The sequence below is a fragment of the Astyanax mexicanus genome, chromosome 7 (assembly GCF_023375975.1).
Source record: "Astyanax mexicanus isolate ESR-SI-001 chromosome 7, AstMex3_surface, whole genome shotgun sequence".
Taxonomy (NCBI): Eukaryota; Metazoa; Chordata; class Actinopteri; order Characiformes; family Acestrorhamphidae; genus Astyanax; species Astyanax mexicanus.
The window spans coordinates 35,767,864-35,788,273 of record NC_064414.1 but is presented as its reverse complement, the minus strand read 5'-3'; the positions used below and the strand labels follow the sequence as shown (position 1 = coordinate 35,788,273).

Here is a 20,410-nt window from a genome sequence, read left to right as displayed (position 1 = left end):
TAACAGGTCCATACAGTCCATACTGTTTTTAGGATATGCTGGAAATGAGGTGGAGTGATTATTTAATATCTGTACCTCACTTTATGTTGTCTATTTGTTAAAAGAAGCCTCTTGGCTCTTGACAGCAATATCTTTTATAGGCAGTCACTCCAACAGAAGCAAAACAAACTACTTTCAATACCCTTAATTTTGGGGGGGGGGGGGGGGGGGGGAGCAGATGTTCTCATACTTTTGTTCATATACCTCATTTTAAGGATGTAGTCATATGAAAGCAGCACAGAAGAGCACTGTGCAGCTCTAACACAAGGTTAAGTCTTTTAAATAACCTTGATTTTAGAAGAATGAAAGAATAAGCATGTGTCCCAGTACATGTGCCTAATTTGTGTGTATCTTTATTAATCTTCAAGGAATTATAGTTTTTATAGAACCAAAAGTGATTCTTTCATGGCATCAAGAGAACAATAAACAATGATGGTCAAATATATAGTAGACAACAATTCTCAAATAAATCATCTTTTCAATGAGCATCTACACTGCAAAAAAATCCATTGGCAAAATATATGTAATTTAGGACATATATGCTTATTTTAAACAAAACAAATCTGCCAGTGGAGTAAGCAAATTGTGCCAATATATTTTTTAAAGCAATTAAAAAGTCTCAAAATGATGCAGATTTGTTTGCCTTAGATTTGGACACAAGATTTAAAATAACTTGTTGCTCACTTTTTGAGCTAATTTTGAGTTCAAATGACTTAAATAAGGTGAAAATGCTAAGTAAGACTTATTAAAAGAATTATTCCTAAAATAAGCTAAATAATCTTAACACTTTCAATGCTTAGCAAGACATCAGAGAAAACATCAGTCTCATCAGAGGAAAATGATTTATTGCCTTAAAGTTAGAACATTTCACTTGCTAATATTTAGTTTTTTTTTAAATGTATGTATCAACAATTTCTTCTATTTGGTAGACATCAATAATTTATTTTGCTATTTTTTTAAACAAATGTATTCTATTTATACTTATATTTCTTCATTTATGAAGGCACTTAAAATTACGTACATTATAAAAAGAAAGAATTGGCTGATATATGGTAATTCATTGGAATGACTTAATATATTTCACAATATGACAAGTAAATTAAGGCCATAGTGAAAACTTTACCAGAGCCTGAGTTGAACAGGGATTTAAATTTGCAGGTATGTTGCCACCCACAGGGCACTGCAAGAAGGTGCAGTTTGGCAAGTGAGAACTTCAGAATGAAATTTACTATGACTAATTCCCAGTGGAAATAAAAGACAGTTCATGGGTCGATGAAAATGAGAATATTAGATTCTACTTAGTAAATCTCGTTTCATATCCTCAGAGACGGAGAGCCAAGAATGTGCACGCACACTGAAATGTAAATAGCGCTGCAAGTGCACATCTGTGCTCTCCTTTTCTCTCTCAGTCTCTTTCCTATCTCTCAGTCTACCTTTCTCTCTCTTCCCCACATATATACACACACAGACACACACACACACGCACAGAGAGACACACAGACACAGATACGTACACACAAGCAGTGAACTGAGAGGGGAAAAAGCCATTTTTTTTCAGACTGATATTTTGAATCTCTAAGCGTCTGTTTGTGTCTTCTAGCTGCAGGCCTGCTGTTCATAGCAACCCACAGCAATAGAGCTATTAAGTGCATTTCATCGCTGTTAGCTACTGTTTTCTACTATACAGTCCATCACATTGAGTAGGTGTAGCTCTCTATGTTTAACCTTCAGGCACCCAGTGACTCCATTATCAAGCCAGCCACTCTCATTAATAGCACATGCCAGGGGGCTGAGAGAAACTCTGTATGCTCATTTCAGCAAAGCCAACCTCTAGGCTGCTCCCATCCATAAGCAGAACACAGCCTCTCGTCCCACATCACATTAGGGCCTCCCGACTCTACATCACCCGTAGATAAACAGGGCAGCTGCACAGTTTCACTCTGCCTCTGCTGCGCTGACCCAGTCGCTCTGTCTCCAAGTTCCCTAAGATAACCACTCCCTTATCTAAACTAGCCCTAGCACTCGTCCTCCTCACCTGCATTATTAAAAAAACAACGTAGCTATGATAATAATGAGCAGATACATTTTTTACAACATTGTTATTTGAAGCCTACATTAAACTGTATCCTAAAACTTGTTCACCATTTCAACACATCTTATTTAATGATATGAACAAATTACAAACTATTACAATGTAAAGCAGTTTTGGGTTGTGATTTTATTAGTGCAAAATCAAAAATGAGAAGAGAAATGTGTCCTTGCTGGGGTGCCATACAGGTTTAAAAATATCATCAGATAAGAACATAAAATGCCCACTGAGCTGAACTGGCAAAAAACATCAAAAACATCAGTGTTAGCAATGCCAGACTCAGTTTTGCAGATAAGCTACAGTTCTAACATCACTTCTAGTGGTCTACATTTGTAACTGTCCCCAAAAAACATAAAAACATTTTTAGACAATTTTGAGATTTCCTCTTTAAAAACAACAGTTGTGACTTTGAACTTTGTGAAACTTTCATGAAACTGTCAATAAAATTGTAGATAACATTTTATCCATACTACAAACTTATACTCAACAACTAGTTAGCACTGTATGTTAGTTAGTCTGTAATTTGGAAATACCCTTAGTGTTTCCATGCTCCCAATGCACCTGATTCAGCTAATCAGCTAATTAGCAACCCAAGAGATAGTTGTGCCACTAAAACGTGTAAGACAGAGGATCCTCCAGGACCAGGGTTGGGAACAACTGCCCTAGAGCCACTCATTATACCCAGGATTATACAGTATTTAACATTTAGTCTTTACAACAACGGTGGACCAATTTTAGGGATTTTAGTCTTTGCTAGCATAATGACAGGAACAAAAACTCCAATAGACATGTACTAATTCTCTTAATTAATCATGGTTGTTTTTTTTGGTGCAACATGTAATAAACCAATCAGTGTGTCACTTGCCATTCCCTTTTAGAGCCAGGTGCACCCTGATGTTAGCAGATTGCCTTTTTAACGGTGCCTCTACCTGGAAGTGTTCAATGCTTCTCAGCAGAAGAAACTAACTGACTTGCTTGTGCAAACTGGTCATTTATGTAGAATAATGTTATTTTATTTTGTTTTATTGTTATGTTTATTGTTAATGTAAAAGTTTGCATAGCTGCCAGCAGGCACACGCTATGGGTTTGTGCACTGCTGTGTGTCAATGTGTGCGTAACAATTGGAGGTGTACGCATGTTGGGCATGCACCTGTGTTTTTCACTGCCAAGATAGCAATACACCAGAGCGGCTAATTGATTTATTGCCTTGCTAATATTTAGGTTTTTTTGCACTGTATGTATTAACAATTTGTAAACAAATGTATTCTATTTATATTTCTTCATTTATTAAGGCACTTAAAATTAAATAAATTACAAAATAAGAGAATTTACTGACATATGGTTATTCATTGGAATGGCTCAATATTTGTCACAGTATGACAATTACATTGAGGCCATAGTGAAAACTTTACCAGAGCTTGAGTTTCTATCTTACTATCCTATCTTTCATGCCTTGTGTCCATGCCGTTAAAATTGCGTCTAGGAATGAATCCATACAAATGGACGTGGTGGTATAGAAATGAGGTGTTTTGGCGCTGGAAAACGCAAGACGTATTTTTTGCACCCACACATGCAAAAAGACACATGCCCTAAACCAAGCTGTGCAATGTACAATTGATGTCTTGCGTATAGATCGCTAAAATAGGGCCCTAAATGTTTTTACATTGACTCCCACTGTAAGTTAAGAAAGATTTGTTTCTTCTTCTTCTTCTATTGTATATGTAAAGCAGCAATTTCAGAAATACAATATACCAGGATTGTTATATTATAATAATTAATCACTTGCATAAAATATTACAATTTTGCTAACTGACACACATTGATTTGTTATAGGTCATATCATAAAGTTTTCTTTAAAGATCTTTAAAAATTGATTCTCTGATTCACTGCTGTCTCCAGACTTCCTATTGTGGATGTTTACAATTTTAATGTATATCCTTCACTGGTGAGCGATAATCCCCAGATCAAAGCTGTTCCATTCTGTTGACTTCCAACACTGGAGCCATAGAGTAGAGCCCTAATAGAGTAGAGCCCTAATTAGCGCAGTGGATTTAGGTGCAGAAGCCTTATGGAAAGAGAAGGTAAATATCACACACTGGGAGGGAGCCACCGTTTGTAGGGCTTCCCTGTGAGTGGCACCGCTGCCCCTGTAGAGACAACGCTCCCAGCCTGGGCCTCCCAGCGAGGATGTGCGGCAACCCCCTGCTGACCAGGGCAGTCATCTCCTCCAACTAATGCCTAATTAACCTTTCTGCCTGGCCCGCGCTCCTCTACTCTCCCGTGCTTAAATGTCCTCACATCAGTGGGTCGGACACACACATAAACAGGTGTAAGCAAGACACCAAGGAAGAGCAGAGGCTGTGAAGAGGCGTGTTTAAAACACAGCCAGATATGACAGATGTTCAGTGTGGAGATTAGACAGACAGAAACAGACAGGACAGACAGAAACAGACAGGATAGACAGGACAGACATACTGTATATAGACATTTAACCCCCTTTTTTTAAACGCAGAATCGCTATAATACAGATTTTTTTTTTTTTGCTATTTTTAGAAAGCTGTCAATTCATTTATCATATCATTAATATAGCATTGTGTCATTGGGATTAAAAAATAAAAAAACACACACACATAACAAATTGCACTTTTTGACCTCATGACATTTTATTAGCTATACTCTTAAAAATAAAGGTGTTGTAAGGGGTTTTTTGAGCAATGCCATGAAAGAAATATTACATATATTGGTTTCATAAAGAAATATTTTTGTGGACAAAAAAAACACACTGGCACTTTACCTGCACTAAGACACTTATGTCACTGCTCTTCATTCACAGTTATCCATGCTGCTATAGCAAACTTGCACTCTGGACATCATGTTGATGCTACTTCCCTAATCTTTATTTTTTTGTGTATTTTTTCCTGATATCTATTTTATTCTATTTTATTTTGATCTATTTTATTATATTTATCTTTATATTTATCTTATTTTAACAATTGCTCTTTTGCATATAACTGGACTGTAAGAATACAATTTCTCCTTGAATACCTGAATAGATGCATTGAATGCATTGTTCAAATGCATGTGGACACCCCTTCTAATAAATGCATTCAGCTTATTTAAGTCACACTCACTGCAGATAAAAAAATATGACCCTATTGGCACTAGGCCTAATGCCAGGCAAGGGCTCGATGGGGTATAAAGCCACCCAGCATTCAACTTTTGTTGGAAGTTGGGAGTAAGTGGCTGTGTGGATGAGTGGGAATGGTGATCATTCAATACCCTGATCTCTTACTGACTAATGCTATTGTGACTGAATGCAATCCAATCCTCTATATTTATTTATAATTAGCCCACTTATACTCTTGATTCCAAAAGAAAAGACAATCAGCAGGTGTTCCAATACATTTGTCCATATTCTGTAAGTATAAGAAGTCAATTTAAAGGATCTTTCTGCATTGCTCACAGAACCCTTTATAGCATCTTTTTTTAGAGTGTAGAGCAGATGTTATCCTTTTAAAGTGTGTATAATATGATATCATTGATACTGTGTGTGTGTTCTAAGAAGAACATAAATATCACAGGATTAAACCTCTACTCTAGAAGGAGGAATAAACTGATCAGAACAGAAAACAGAAAGATCCCGCTTGCTGAAGTTGCGCTGTTACGCCGGAGTCACTCACATTGTTGGAGCGCAGAGAGACCCTTCCTCCACAGCGAGCACAGAACTTGGTCTGGCAGTAGGAGCAGAGGTTCCCACAGCCGTCAGCGAACTTGGTCTTGTGGCAGATGCCACAGGTGGGTGCATCATCCTTATGCTGGCCCTGCTGCCTCTGCTGAGGCTCCTGGGCTATCCTCCGCACCTGCTCCTTATAGCTGGCAACTTGCTGGTGCATACTGAGGAGAGAGAAGAGTAGAAGAGAAGATTAGTGAGAAGAAAAGAAGAGGAAAAGAGCAGAGAGCACAGGAGAAATAAGCTAAGTGAAAGAAAAGTGGACAAAAGACGACATGAGAATATGAAAGGAAAAAAAGAAGTGAGAAGAAAGAGGAAGAGAAAAAGTAAATGAAAAAATAAAATGGAAAAAAAAGAAGAGTCCAAATGAGGCATGGCAAAGAACATAGAAGATGTGAAAGGGTAAACATAATGAAAGGAAAGGAGAGAAAGCAAAAGTAAAGAAGGGAAGGGCAGAAAAGGAAAGAATGAAGAAATAAAAGGATAGAGAAGAATTGGAAATAAAGCAAATAAAGGAAAGGAAGCAGAAATAATATAATAGTATCAGGAAAGGAGGAAGTTGCAAAAGAGAAAAGAAAAGTAAAGAAAGCAGAGATGATGAAGGAAAAATAAACAAGGAGAATAAGGAAAGAAAGCAGATATAAGAGAAAAAGGAAAAGAAGGGAAATAAAGCAGATGTAAAGGAGGAAAGGAAACAGAGGTAAAGGAGAAAATGAAAAAAGAAAAGGAAGCAGAGGTGAAGGATGAAAAGAAAAAAGAATAAGGAAGCAGAGTTAAAGAAGGTAAGGGATGGAGGCAGAGGTAAAGGAAGAAGGAAAGGAAGCAAATGTAAAATAGGAAAGAAAAGAAAAGAGTGGAAAGGGAAAAAAGCAGAGGTAAAGGAGGAAAGTAAGGAAGCAAATGTTAAGGAGGGAAGGAAATGAAGTAATTGTAAAATAGGAAAGAAAAGAAAAAAGGAAAGGAAAGGAAGTAGAGTGAAAGGAGGAAAGGGGAAAGAACAGAAAGCAGTGGTAAAGATTGGAAGGCAATCAAACGAAAGGAAGCAGAAATAAAAAACGAAAGGAAAGGAACGAAAATTAAAAGAAAGGAATGTTAAAGGAGAAAATAAAGGATATATAAAGAAGGAAGGGAAAGAAAATGAAAGTAAGCAAAGTTGAAGAATGGAAGGGAGTGAGAGAAACGAAAGCAGAAGGTAAAGATAGAAAGGAATAAAAACAGAAAATAAGGACAGATGGGGGTAGAGAGAAATGAGAAGAAAGAGTGGAAAGACATTAGAGACAATATTTTACTCTTATTGGTGTTCATTTTTATAAAGATAATTAACTGAGCTGGAGTTTAGTACACAGTGTCTGCAACACTGCCTTCTGTTTACTAATGATGTGCTTGCTCAGTATAAGGCCCTGTTTAATTACACAAACAAACATCCATTCATTACACAGCAAGTTTAACCAACCTCCAGTCGCAATTCAGTTTACTGCAGTGAAGCAAACAGGACACAACAGATCTCATACTGACTCCATCAACAGAAGATGCTTCTTGTCAAAGGACTGAGAACAGGTTTTTAGGTTGAGTAAAACACAAAGCTGCTAATGCACCGTTACTGCTGATTTAGCTGATGACCTGCCAGTTTGGTGCTGAGACTGAAGGAAATGTGAGATTTCGACGGACAGGACCGATACAAAAATCTCCAGAGGAAAATCAATAGAACATCCTGGCTCCACTGGACCGTGTTCCTCACCGAGCTGGCTACAAGAGTAGAACCTTTCCCACCATTTCCTTCACTTCCTTATTCCTGTCTTTTTCATTGAGGACAACAGCTCTCTGCTTTATACACCAATGGGTTTTGCCTAGAGCTGAATGATATGATCAAAATCTATATCACAAAATATTTCTTTACTTCAGTCAATACAATATAATTATGATATTGATGTGAACAATATACAGATCTGGAAAAAAAATAAGAGACCAATTCAGTTTCTGAATAAGTTTCTCTCAAATAAATGCAAAGAAAACAAGTTCATATTCATAAAGTTTTGAAGAGTTCAGAAATTTTAATCACAGTTTTTTTGCATCTTGGCATGTTCTCCGCCACCAGTCTTACACACTTCTTTTGGATAACTTTATGTCACTCCTGGTACATAAATTCAAGCCGTTCAGCTTGGATTAATGGCTGAGATTTTCAATTTGGTAAAATTAAAAGAAACTCATAATTTTTAAGTGGTGTCTTATTTTTTTTTCCAGAGCTGTATAAGCCATGCATGCCCAAAGAAGATGTCTTTAAAACTTCTAAAAAAATATTTTAATAAATCATATCACCACTATTGAAACATTTTCCATCACAATATGTATTGATATTGAATTATTGTACAGCCATAACACAGCCCATATGTGCTGGCCATTCGACATATACACCAGATTCTAGCACTCTTAATGCACACACAAAACTCACACCAAAACTCTCACACACACACACACAAACCTCCTCTACTGATGCTGTGAAGGACACACACTTCTTCGCCAGGGTCACATCATTACTCACATCATCTTTACACCCCCCAACCCCTCTGTCACTGCCAATCATCTGAACCTGAGAATAAATAGTCGCATCAAATAAACCCATATAAAACCTTTACAAAGCTATAACCAACTTACAGTTCTCACAGCTAAACTTTCCTCCAGGTGATTTGCTCAATCCTGCCAGTCCAGGAAGATTTATCAGCAATCCCACACACCAGCATTAAGCCTTACTTACGTTGTGGCCGTCTTCACCACAGATTCCTCTGCCATTTCTTAAATGCATTACAATAAATGACTCATAAAGAGAGTTTACAACACAGAATGCATTATCCACAGTATGTGAGGAACGCTTGCCAAGCCATGCAGCACTGTCCTAGAGAAATAGAGAGAAAAAGAGAGAGAGAGAGAGAGAGAGAGAGAGAGAGCCCCATCTCTGCCTCAGCCCCCCACCCCTCCACCGGAGCTCCGCTCCTCCTGTGCACCCCACTCCGCTCTTCCTCTCCCCACTAAGCCCACTCAGCTGGTACTTCCTGCAGGTCAAAAGTTAGAGAAAGGGCACCGAGCACTACGTGATGTTCAGACAATAAGAGCTGGAGCTGGTGTACAAAATCCAAGCTCACAGTCAGACCTGTTTTTTTTTTTTTCATTTTTATTGTTTTAACTTTTTGACATACATTTTTGACTTAATTTGCATCAGGGAGTTGTTCTTTACATACATACAAAAAAAAAAAGATTCATGATTTATCCAAAATTACCTGAAATAAAACATTTTATACTGACTCCAATTGGGCGTGTTCACATCTATACCCATTCTCAGCCTTTTTGTAGTTTGTTTGGGCAGGCGTACTTCAGTTACAAAAAAAAATGCCAGCTCAAGTTTACAAACCGGTCAGGGCTAATTAACTGTAACTGTGTAAACTAGGGATGGCAACCCAATTTATTTGGCCGGAAATAGCAAAAAAGTGCTTTTGGTGTTTGGCCCAATAAGTAAAAAGGCTATGAATAATCTATTTAAAACAATGCCCTTTTCTTTGAAAAAACAAGAAATACTTTAAAGAAATTTAATTATTAAATGGCCTTTTGCCAAATGTTTCATTTTGCCTGGTTGCACTTTGGTGCATCCCTAGTGATAATAGCACAAAGTTGCTATTTTAGGGTGCCCATGAGTCCAATTTTATCTGCACACATGACCTGTTTTTGGGATGTAAACTATGAACCCGGTCAGGATTCTAAATTGTGGATCAGGATTTTGTTTAGACTTTATATCAGCCTTTCTACCTGCATTCACATGCAACGATTGGTCAAGCTGCTTCCTACCTCAGCTGACTGGCCACTGCCTAAATATGCCTAATTGCAAATGTGAATAAATACAAATCAATTTGACCTAATCTGACATTTTTCTATTTAATATTATTATTAAATATTATTTTAATCTGTATTTAATTATTATTATTTTCTCTTTCGGTATGGAACTAATGTAATGCATTTTTTTATGTTTTTTTGTATTTTAGGAAACACAAGTTGAGATGAAAGGAGATGCTTTAGCAATATGGAGTATACACTAATGTTTGATATTACTGTTAATAAAAAGTTGCACAGGTTTAAAGATATTTGACTCCCTCCAACCTTGACAGATACACACAGACATGGTCCTAAAACTTAGGCCTGCTTGAAGTCCCCACTACAACACCCTAACCATGCCAGAAGCCTGTGTGCCCCTAATTATCACCCTAGTTTTTGAGATACCTTTTAACTAGACAGTTGAATGATTATTAATATTATAGAATAGAGCACTGGCTTATACTAGATGACATTCCGAGTTGTTGACTAGGTTACACAACAATTCGTTAAAAATGCAAAACAAACTTGATGCTAGGATAGAGCTCTACAGCTTTCAAGCCTTCAAGCGGCTGCAGACCAGAGGAACAAGGGAGCATGAAAAAGAAAGAGATAAGCATCGAGTCTGGCACTGTAAAAGGACAAATGAAGGCGCTCTGTACTCTCTGCAGGAAATGATATTCAGGAAAGGAAGCCAGACACACCACAATTAAGACAGCACATAAAACACTGGGTTTCATAAATGAAACACAAGGTTATACGAAAGTGAACAACTGTTTTACTTCACTGGCACAACTCCCTGCTTTCCCCTATTACACATGTCTCTCTCTCTCGCTCCCTCTCTTTCGCGCTCTTTCTCTCGCTCACTCTCTTTTAACCAAGAATAAAAATAAACCTTTTGTGAAATGCAAATCAGGCACAAGATGTGGCAAGTAACTCACACAGGAATGATGCATTAGCATAGAACTTGGCGTAATTAAGGTATGCAGAAGGCCTAATTAGTGTGGCAAAGTTGTCCCGGAGACGAGCGAGATGAGACGGCCGAGATGAGACGAGCTCGCCCCCGCTCTACGACAGCTGGTCTCTGTGGCAACGATGGACCCAAGGAGGGGACCTCGCCTACCTGTCCGTCTCACAAAGAAAAGGCCCATGATTAACCGTCTGTCAGCTAGCGCTCATGCTAACACATACGGAGGCAGGGCCAGAAGCTGTAACTCAAAGCTCAATGCTAAACATACAGTCGTCTCAGAGACGGAGGAGGGGGCTCAGGTTGGGTTGGGACTACATGCCAGACCATCCATCAGCCCCTTCTGTTCTCCACCGTGGTGTAAATCCAGCCTACCTGTACCAATAGGTCCCTGGAGAATACAGGGACAGGGGCTAAATCAGGTGAAGGAACCTCGCAAGGTTGACTCAGTACAAATCCAACATGATTTACTCCTCATGTTCCAACACACATGATAATGATGGACCTGCATGCTTTATAGGTTATCCTGGAAGCATTACTCTCACACACCAGCCCTTCCAATCATATCTCATCTAGACACATAAAGAGCAGCAGCCCATTTTGCAAAACCACTTCCTCCTGAGTGATTTCCACTTCACTCCGTTCCTCCATGCCGGACTCCCAAAAGCACACGGAAAAGAAAGATCACATCTTGCCCTGCTTACAGGAGGTTGACCTACATAACTGAGTGCTCCTTTGGGGTAAATACTTCATCTGCTCAGGGAGATGCAACAAGTGCGAACCACAGCAAGTCTAGGCTCATCCCAGACGGTCTAGCAAATCCACTGGGTCCAAATGATCTATCTGCAGGCACACACTAAAATAGCCAGCCTGTTACAAAACAAAATTCAGTCGAAAGCTGAGCTTCTTTAATCAAACACAGATAACCCACCTCTCCAGGAAGTTTTGTGAGACTTTGAATGTAATTTAATACCCAGATAAATCTAGAAAAGAGAGAAGTGATGATCACAGAGCAAGTATAAGTAGCCTAGATCACATTTTCTCTCCAAAAGCTGTTTACACTTTTTAATATGACCTACTGTATATCTGACATTCGTCTGAACAGCTCACGCTCCTAAACTGATATACACATGCGCAAAAGGGCTGTAATGCGTTGAGTTAATGTGAAGTTTTGGTTTCATTTTTGCAAACTTCACAGGAACCTTTAAAGAGTTCCTGTGTCAGACAACTGGGCTTATCACTAAGAATGTGTTCAATTTCACAGTAAAAAGCGCCAATTCTTTGGCCACAGCCACTTCTTTGGTTTGTGTCCTTAGTTTATTTAAACTTTGGCTTACATTTTTGTTATTTTATTTTTTCCTGGATACCCTCTTGAGGCGTCATTAAGCCATTTCCTTTGAAATGCCTTCAAACATGAAGCGTTATACAAGATATTTGCTATCATAAAACATCACTCAATAGGTCTGGTGGTCTTGAGGTCTGTTAACTAACTCTTCTGCCACTAAACACCTCCGTTACTGTACTGCTGCTGTCTATTTACCAGTGAATGTTTTGATGTAAATGTTCCATGATTTTAATACTTCATATAAAAGTTGTCTAAATTGTCCTAAAGTTAGTTTTACAGCAACATATAACACATATAGTCTAGATGGAAAGAGGGGTCCACGAGCACATAGTGGATTTTTTTTCGCCACCTGTTTTTTCTTAATCTTTAAAGTGTCTATTTTAAGGTTCTGACAGGTAACAGGATGAAATAATGTCCCATGACATTTATTTTTAACCCTTTAATGCATCTATGCTAATTCCGAACCTGAAAAAAATTATGAAGAAATTGGCATAGCTCCTTGAGTTTACAACCTATACAGACAAATGAGCACACTTTTCCATACAATTCTGGGCCAAGGAATTCAACGAAATGGTTATTTTTACGTTTTTTACACATTTTGACATCATTTTGGGACAAAAATGTCAAAAAATTGCAAAAAATGTTAATTTCACATGTATGTTTTCACATTACACTAAAATCCTGTACACTAAATAAACACATCTTGAGATTTTTCTTAATCCTTAAAGTGTCTACTTTAAGATTCTGACAGGTACCAGGGCAAAAAATGTCCCGTGAGGCATTTTATTAACCCTTTCCTACACCTACCCAAAATCCGAGCCTGCCAAAAATGATGAAGAAATTGGCATAGTTCTTGAAGTTAACAACCTATACAGACAAATGAGCACACTTTTCCATACAATTCTGGGCCAAGGAATTCAACAAAATGGTTATTTTTACGTTTTTTACACATTTTGACATAATTTTGGGACAAAAATGTCAAAAATTTGCAAAAAATGTTAATTTCACATGTATGTTTTCACATTACACTAAAATCCTGTGCACTAAATAAACACATCTTGAGATTTTTCTTAATCCTTAAAGTGTCTACTTTAAGATTCTGACAGGTACCAGGGCAAAAAATGTCCCGTGAGGCATTTTATTAACCCTTTCCTACACCTACCCCAAATCCGAGCCTGCCAAAAATGATGAAGAAATTGGCATAGTTCCTGAAGTTAACAACCTATACAGACAAATGAGCACACTTTTCCATACAATTCTGGGCCAAGGAATTCAACAGAATGTTTATTTTTAGTTTTTTACACATTTTTACTCAAAATGTATCAATTTTTTAACCCTTTACTACACCTAAAAAAATGAAAAAAAAGGATTGCAATAGCCTTTTAATTTAACAATCTACAGAGACAATTGAGCACACTTTTCTACACAACTCTGGGCCAATGAATTAAATGAATTAAATTGCATTTTTATTTTGTATTAATTAAGTGCAGAACTAATTGTTGATAAAATCTAAGAATATAATAAAAAGTACTTGTATAGTGTGGTACTAATAATTTTCATCCTCGTCATCATCATTGAAAAGATCATCAAAGTCTATCTCTTCAATCTCTGTCCCTTCCTCCACATCATCTGTCCCCTCTCCAATGGATTCTCTCTCTTCTACTCCAGCAAGAATGTCAACAAGAGAAGGAGGGAAGATGGGGCCAACTGACCACACCGGCTCCAACACCCCCTCTTCCATTGTTTTCTCCCAACCCATACCCTGATCGTAAGGGTTTGGCCTTTCAAATATGGGCTGCTCTGCCCTTTTGTAGCAGGCAACTCTGTAGTTTACTCTCTGTGTGTGTGGGATGAGACAGACCTTGGGGGGAGGCAAGCGTTCCAGGTCTACTTTGGAACTTGCATCCAGGGCTCTGTCAACACCCACCATCTTTTGCAGCATCTTGACTCTCACAGCATCAATTGAGGTCAGACGACCATGGCCATACATAACACATGTGAAGGATTCCATCTCCTGTTGGAGCTCATTGCTGACCTGCCACAATGTGCCAAGCTGGCTGAAAGCCTTCTGGAATCGCGGGTTTTGCTGCAGCTTCTTTAAGGGAGCTACTTTGCCTTTGCCCTTGAAAGCACTGGTGCAGTCTTCCCCAGAAAAGACATAGTATCCCAGAAGAGTGCTGCAGTACTCAGATCCCAGAGATTCAGCCAACTCAGAGACATTCACAAGCTTACGATGCAAGCCAGTTCCGTGGTCAAGCAATATGGTGAGGTTGATCCTGCTGGCATGGTAAAGGAGGATCAGTAAAATGTCGGTGTCCGGGGTCCGCACCACACTGGACTTGTACCCCCACTTTACAGCTTGGTGGAGGTAGAGGACAACACGGGTGTCTGTCTCCTCCTGGTTTGACCGCAGGGCGTGGATCTCTGAAGCCTGAACCTGTAGCAAAATGTTACATTTTTAACACAAACCTGTATATTGAACACACTACTCAGTTAATGACTTCAGCAATTCTAGAGTTCCATTCAAATGTTTATATAGCATTGTATATGTGATGACAACTACATTTAAGCATTGATAATGATGGTCTGGGCCTCATGTTTTTTCAACTTACTTGGCCATTTGTTGAAGTTAGGTCATAGGATCTCCCATCAACACATACCACGGCCCTCTTGCACTTCTCCAGCCGAGATGCTGCCTCATTGCTCCCCCAGACCTTGAGAAGCAGATCACATAGCTGCTTCTTGTTTACCTCATTGCTAAGAAAGCATTTAAAGTCACAAGGTTTGTGGGTGTGTGGGCCACCAATTATGAAATTCTCAGTGGAGCCTCGTCTGACCCTCTCCTGGGCTTTAATAGAGTCTGTCTGGTAGCAATCTGTGGAGAAGACAAAGTGCTGCTTGGGAATCATATGATCCAAGAGCTGCATACAGATCTCTCCACAGGTTGGTTGAAGGTTGGTCATCATATGAAAAAGAGCATTGCCATCCTGTATAAAGAGTGCATCCTTAGGGTAGATGACCTCTTCATCTCTATCCTGGAGGAGATAGTGAAGAATGGTGGCCTTGTTTGTCTTCGCAAAAAATCCATCAGGAGTGCCAAGTGCATGAGGAACAGGTGAGAGGGGGTAATGCATGAGTTCCTCAAGGTCAAAAGGCATATCCAGCATTTGGGACTTAACAAGTAGCTGGAAAGCAAGGTTGCTTTGCTCTTGGTACATAAAGACCTGTAATTAAATGTAGATATGATTATTATTATTATTATTATTATTATTTTTATTATGTAGTCATTACTAAATCAAGCTGACTTTATATCTACCTTTCCCTGTGCAGATGTGAGCTTGATCTTCTTGCTTGAGTGATACATAGTCTTCAGTTTAAGCTTATTGAGGGGCTCAAAGAATCCCTTCTTCTTGGAAACAAAGCGTTCATCAATAAACTTCTCCTTAGCAGCCCTGCCTGCAGCCTCGGCCTGCAGTACATCCACCTCAACTTCTGGGTCTACGGGTGCACCAGATGCCAGTGAGTAGAGATGTTTTTTGTCTGGGATCTTCCAGGGGTTGGTGAAGCCACTAATGGCCAAGATGACTCTCTGTACTGCCTCTTCTTGCTTTCTGATCTGGGCAGGTTCCAGTTCACGGTGCTTCCCTCTCTTTGGGCAGTCTGGATCATCAATCATGCCACACATTTCCAGAGTCAGCTCATGGAGCTGAGCACGTGCAGAGGTTGTACGGCACCACTTCTGGTATGCTCCAAACATGTTAAAAAGACCAAGCAGACCACCTGCAATTCACATTTTACATTTTGGTCAGTTTAAATAGGAATAATTAAATATGAACATTTTGTATACAGATAATTATGCTCTGTGTGCCCACATTAATACCTGAAGACTTGGCAAACTTCATAAAAGTTTCCTCCATGGTCTTGTCCACTGCTGAGAGAGCCCCTGGAATTAGAGATCGTGCAACAGCAATGGCTCCTAGCTTGATGATGTCAAGAGCACCAGGGTGGGAGATGTCAATGTTGATGAGAAATGCCTCGAACCAAGTTAGGTACCTGTACGGAGAAAAAATGCTAATTAAAATTCATACCACAAGGAAGTTCTGTTTAATTTGTAATTGGGTATTAGGAGAATCAATGCATAAATACCTGGCATAGTTGTGGCCATCATATGCAAAGATCAATTCTGCCATGGCACCATTGCAGTAATGAAACAGCTCAAAGTTGTTTGTTTTAACAGCAAAATCCAACATGAAAACTAGCCTAGCGTGATCCATCACAGAGAGCCAGAACATGCTTGTCTTTCCCAAGTGGCCTTCACGGACCTTCTGTTGGTATCCTATGTACTGATGAATCATTTTAAGCAATGAGTGGTCTTTTAGAGCAGCATCAAGATTCTCACGACTGCAGCAGTGGACTAGATTGGTGAGGGTCTCCTGAGGTATTGCCAGATTCTCCTCTTCTAGGAAAACATTGATCAGCAGCCGTTCAAGAGCCTCTGTGACCACTTTAAGGCCAAAGAGGGCCTTGGCATATGCTTTCCCACTGAGAATATTTTTCAGGCAGCCACTGGTTGCAAGGTTTGCCTCAATGAGGATTTCTGCATAGCCTGAACCTTGACACTTGTACCCAGTTAGTTTGCCTATGTAATTCATGGCTGTGTGGAACTTGCCAAGGATTATGATATGCTTTTTGAATTCCTCTTCATACTTCCAGACTATAGGGCAGGCCTTCATGACCACGCCAAGGTCAAACGTGTTGATGGTGTATGGTTGGCCAACCTCCTCTGTTGCTGCCTCAGACCTCTTTAGCAGTTCATACACCACTGCATTGTCTGTTATAGGCTGATTGATGGGGGTGTAGAAGTCAATAGTAGATTTTCTAGGAGGGACCTTTCCAGTGCTTGAAATAAAGCCACCAAATCCAGGCACCTGCTGCTTTCCCTCACTGCTTAGACGTCTGCAGAGCAGATAGATGTAGTACTCCAACATTGATGCATCGTATGACTGCTGGTTTTCAACAGGGTGGGTAAAACTGGCATCTTTAGGGAATTTGGGACCATCCCTCTTAAATACCAACTCTGGCAGGGTCTCTGGAGGTGTGATCTTAAGGCTTCTCATTTTTGATGATCTCTCATAGAGAGGAAGGATCCTTTCATTGGTGCTCTGATGGCCCTCCTTTACCTCTTGAATCATGATCCCCCCAGCACTGTTTACAACATTTGATCCAAGCACATTGGTTGTAATTCTGTTCAGGTTGTCCCACTCACTGTGAAAAACACAGTTTCCCTTGCCAGAGATGATTTGAGGGGTCAGGTAGGTGGACATCTCATCAAATGCTTTGGCCATTGCTGTCTCAAGCTCCATACCAAAGTCGTATGTCTCAGAGTGTCCTAGTCGTGCAAGAATAGTAGTGAGCTGCAAAGATAAAAAGTGATCTGCATTATTAAATATATAAACACCAATTACCAAAACAAAGCAATAAACAGGACCTGGCAAGTGGCAGGTTACCTGAGTACTGTTACCTGTTTGCTTCGATAGAGGTGGCGAACTGTGGCACAGAGAAGTATGTGCTTTGGCAGTTTCCACGTGCTGTTAGTTGCGGCACGACACACATCTTGTGTGATCGAGTAGACCAGCCTCTGGGTCTTCTCACACTTTTCTCCATCAATGTCAGCTCTCCCTGTTAGCACCAAGTTTAGAAATTTTACAAGATCAGCTGGTAGTAGCTCTTCCATCTTCACAGAGTTCAGCTCCTGTGCAGTGGGGGGCCATGTCAGCTTCTTTGACTCTTTGAATGCCTTTAGAATGAGAGCATGGAGATTGAGGGCTACATTGTGATGCTGGTCTACAGTTCCAAGCTTGTAAGCACATGACACTGCTTCAGCAACACTAATGCTTGAGCTGTAGACAAGGTATAGTTCAGCACAACCGCGGAGTGGTACCTTACAAAAGGCAAGTGAATGAGAGATGTCATCATCTACTTGTAAACGTCTCATCAATCTTGCATTGCGGTAGTCTGGATTAGGAAAACTTTGACTCACCATGTGTTTGTTGAAGAGGCTGCATAAGAAACTAAGCTGGACCACCTCTTTGCCATCTATGACATTACTTAGAATGTAATCCTTTACCACCAGATAAGATTTCTGATATGCTTCTTTTTTCTGAGCCAGCAAAGGGTTTCTAATCTTCCTGATACGCATGTGGTTTTGGTACTCTGTGTTAAAGGTGTTTCTGCATGATGGATGGTACTTGGCTTCCATCGCAAAGAGGTCACTGCCTTGCACCTTACGGTAAAGAGCCTCTTTCTTTAATTCCAATGCTCTTGGTTCAATGACCTTCCAGGCTGGTTCCTTGTGTTTCCAACTCTGAAACATTGTAAGGCGTTCAGTTTTTCCCTTACTTTTAATTTCTCCCTTTTCACAAAAAATACACAGATCAGGAAACAAGAAGGAACATCGAGTACCTTCAGAAAGGACCAGATCTGTTTGAGATTTGTGCTTGCGTAAGGAGTCCTTCATCAATGATGCAGATGATGATGCACCAGATGTAGATGCTTTTGAAGCAGCTTGTAAACGATTCAGGTTTTGTGTGAATCTTTTATAGCAATTTTGATGATAGCCAGTTGTATCTAAATGCAATCCTTGCAATGTCAATGGTATCTGGTCACAGACCTCCTTCATACGGTAGGGTGAAGTGGCTGCTTCACAGAGTCTCATATCACGAATACTGTGTAAACATGATAGCCTCTCGTTATGCTCCCCCTTGCAAGCGCTGAAGCTGGTAAAATTGCCATGCTCTGTGAGACTCGGGGCATGCACAATACACAATTGTAGTGAAAGTTTTTTTTTAGGAATTTCAGGATGATCACAACTTTTTCTTTTTCCCATGGCTAGTGAATATAAATTGCAATGTTATGAAACTGTTGGGAAAAAAAAAAACAACGAATTACTGCACATTGAAAAACATAAAACATTTATAATAGTAAAATGTGTTTGATTAGGATTTTATTGAAGCAGTCTTCATAAATTTGCTAGCTTATTTTTAGCTAGCTAATATCATTCAATACTAAACAGCTAGCTACTTCTAGCTTATACTTTAGTATAGATGTTATACAACTGATCTGGCATACAGTTTGGTAACTTAATATTTAATTAGCTATATGATGACAAATCTTGTCTTAAAAGCCTAGCTGAATAAATAGCTAGCTACAGCTAGCATATTCTGAAGTTAGATATCTAATGTAATATGTGTATTTAGTTAGCTAGTATGATGGCTAATCTTGTTTAAATAGCCTAGCTAAATAAATAGCTAGCTACAGCTAGCTTATTCTTAAGTAAGATATCTAATGTAATATTTATATTTAGTTAGCTAGTATGATGGCTAATCTTGTTTAAATTGCCTAGCTAAATAAATAGCTAGCTACAGCTAGCTTATTCTGAAGTTAGGTAGCTTATGTAATATGTATATTTAGTTAGCTAGTATGATGGCTAATCTGGTCTTAATAGCGTAGCTAAATAAATAGCTAGCTACAGCTAGCTTATTTTGAAGTTAGATAGCTAACTGTTTCTGTGGCATACTGCTAGCTGAATATGTAGTTAGCTAGTATGATGGCTAAAGTTGTCTAAAATATTCTAGTTTATTAAATTCAAACAAAAAATACAGATCAAATACTTACTTGGAAATGTGTTATTTCTTTAAAAGATAGAGGTGGTGGGTCAGTGGGCATTGTAGCCTTTTGCTGGCTTTCAATGCTACTATCCTTCTTCTTCTTTTAAAATTTTAGTCAGAAAAACATACTACACAGGGATTTACTGTATTTTTTTAATACAGTGTGTCTTTTTGTTAATTAAAACAAAATTAAATTAGGTAATCAGACATTTTCATTTCTTTTCCTTTTAAATATTTTTGCGCTAAAACAAGACAAAATAAGCATTTATATAATGTGAAAATATACATATATTTATACATATAAAATATTTCTGCCTTTTTTTGTATTTTTGGCCAAATGTGTAAAAAACTAAAAATAAACATTCTGTTGAATTCCTTGGCCCAGAATTGTATGGAAAAGTGTGCTCATTTGTCTGTATAGGTTGTTAACTTCAGGAACTATGCCAATTTCTTCATCATTTTTGGCAGGCTCGGATTTTGGGTAGGTGTAGGAAAGGGTTAATAAAATGCCTCACGGGACATTTTTTGCCCTGGTACCTGTCAGAATCTTAAAGTAGACACTTTAAGGATTAAGAAAAATCTCAAGATGTGTTTATTTAGTGCACAGGATTTTAGTGTAATGTGAAAACATACATGTGAAATTAACATTTTTTGCAAATTTTTGACATTTTTGTCCCAAAATTATGTCAAAATGTGTAAAAAACGTAAAAATAACCAT

At 38.8% G+C, this 20,410-nt stretch overlaps 2 protein-coding genes across 25 annotated transcripts in view; both read right to left on the bottom strand.

Moving 5' to 3' along the window:
• LOC103030767 (regulating synaptic membrane exocytosis protein 1) overlaps positions 1-20,410 on the bottom strand; it is a 123,325-nt gene that overhangs the window by 56,429 nt on the left and 46,486 nt on the right. For all 24 annotated transcript variants that reach the window (XM_049481204.1, XM_049481210.1, XM_049481207.1 and 21 more), the window contains exon 3: positions 5,809-6,022. In XM_049481204.1, the coding sequence (XP_049337161.1) occupies positions 5,809-6,022 (214 nt within the window). The remainder of the gene's footprint in view (positions 1-5,808; positions 6,023-20,410) is intronic.
• LOC111196954 (uncharacterized) lies at positions 12,758-17,775 on the bottom strand. The gene is made up of 6 exons (XM_049481230.1): positions 17,547-17,775; positions 16,172-17,439; positions 15,906-16,078; positions 15,342-15,805; positions 14,638-15,249; positions 12,758-14,462 (listed from the first exon to the last, which is right to left on the bottom strand). The coding sequence occupies exons 1-6, from the start codon at positions 17,757-17,759 to the stop codon at positions 13,572-13,574; spliced, it is 3,621 nt and encodes a 1,206-aa protein (XP_049337187.1). The 5' UTR covers positions 17,760-17,775; the 3' UTR covers positions 12,758-13,571.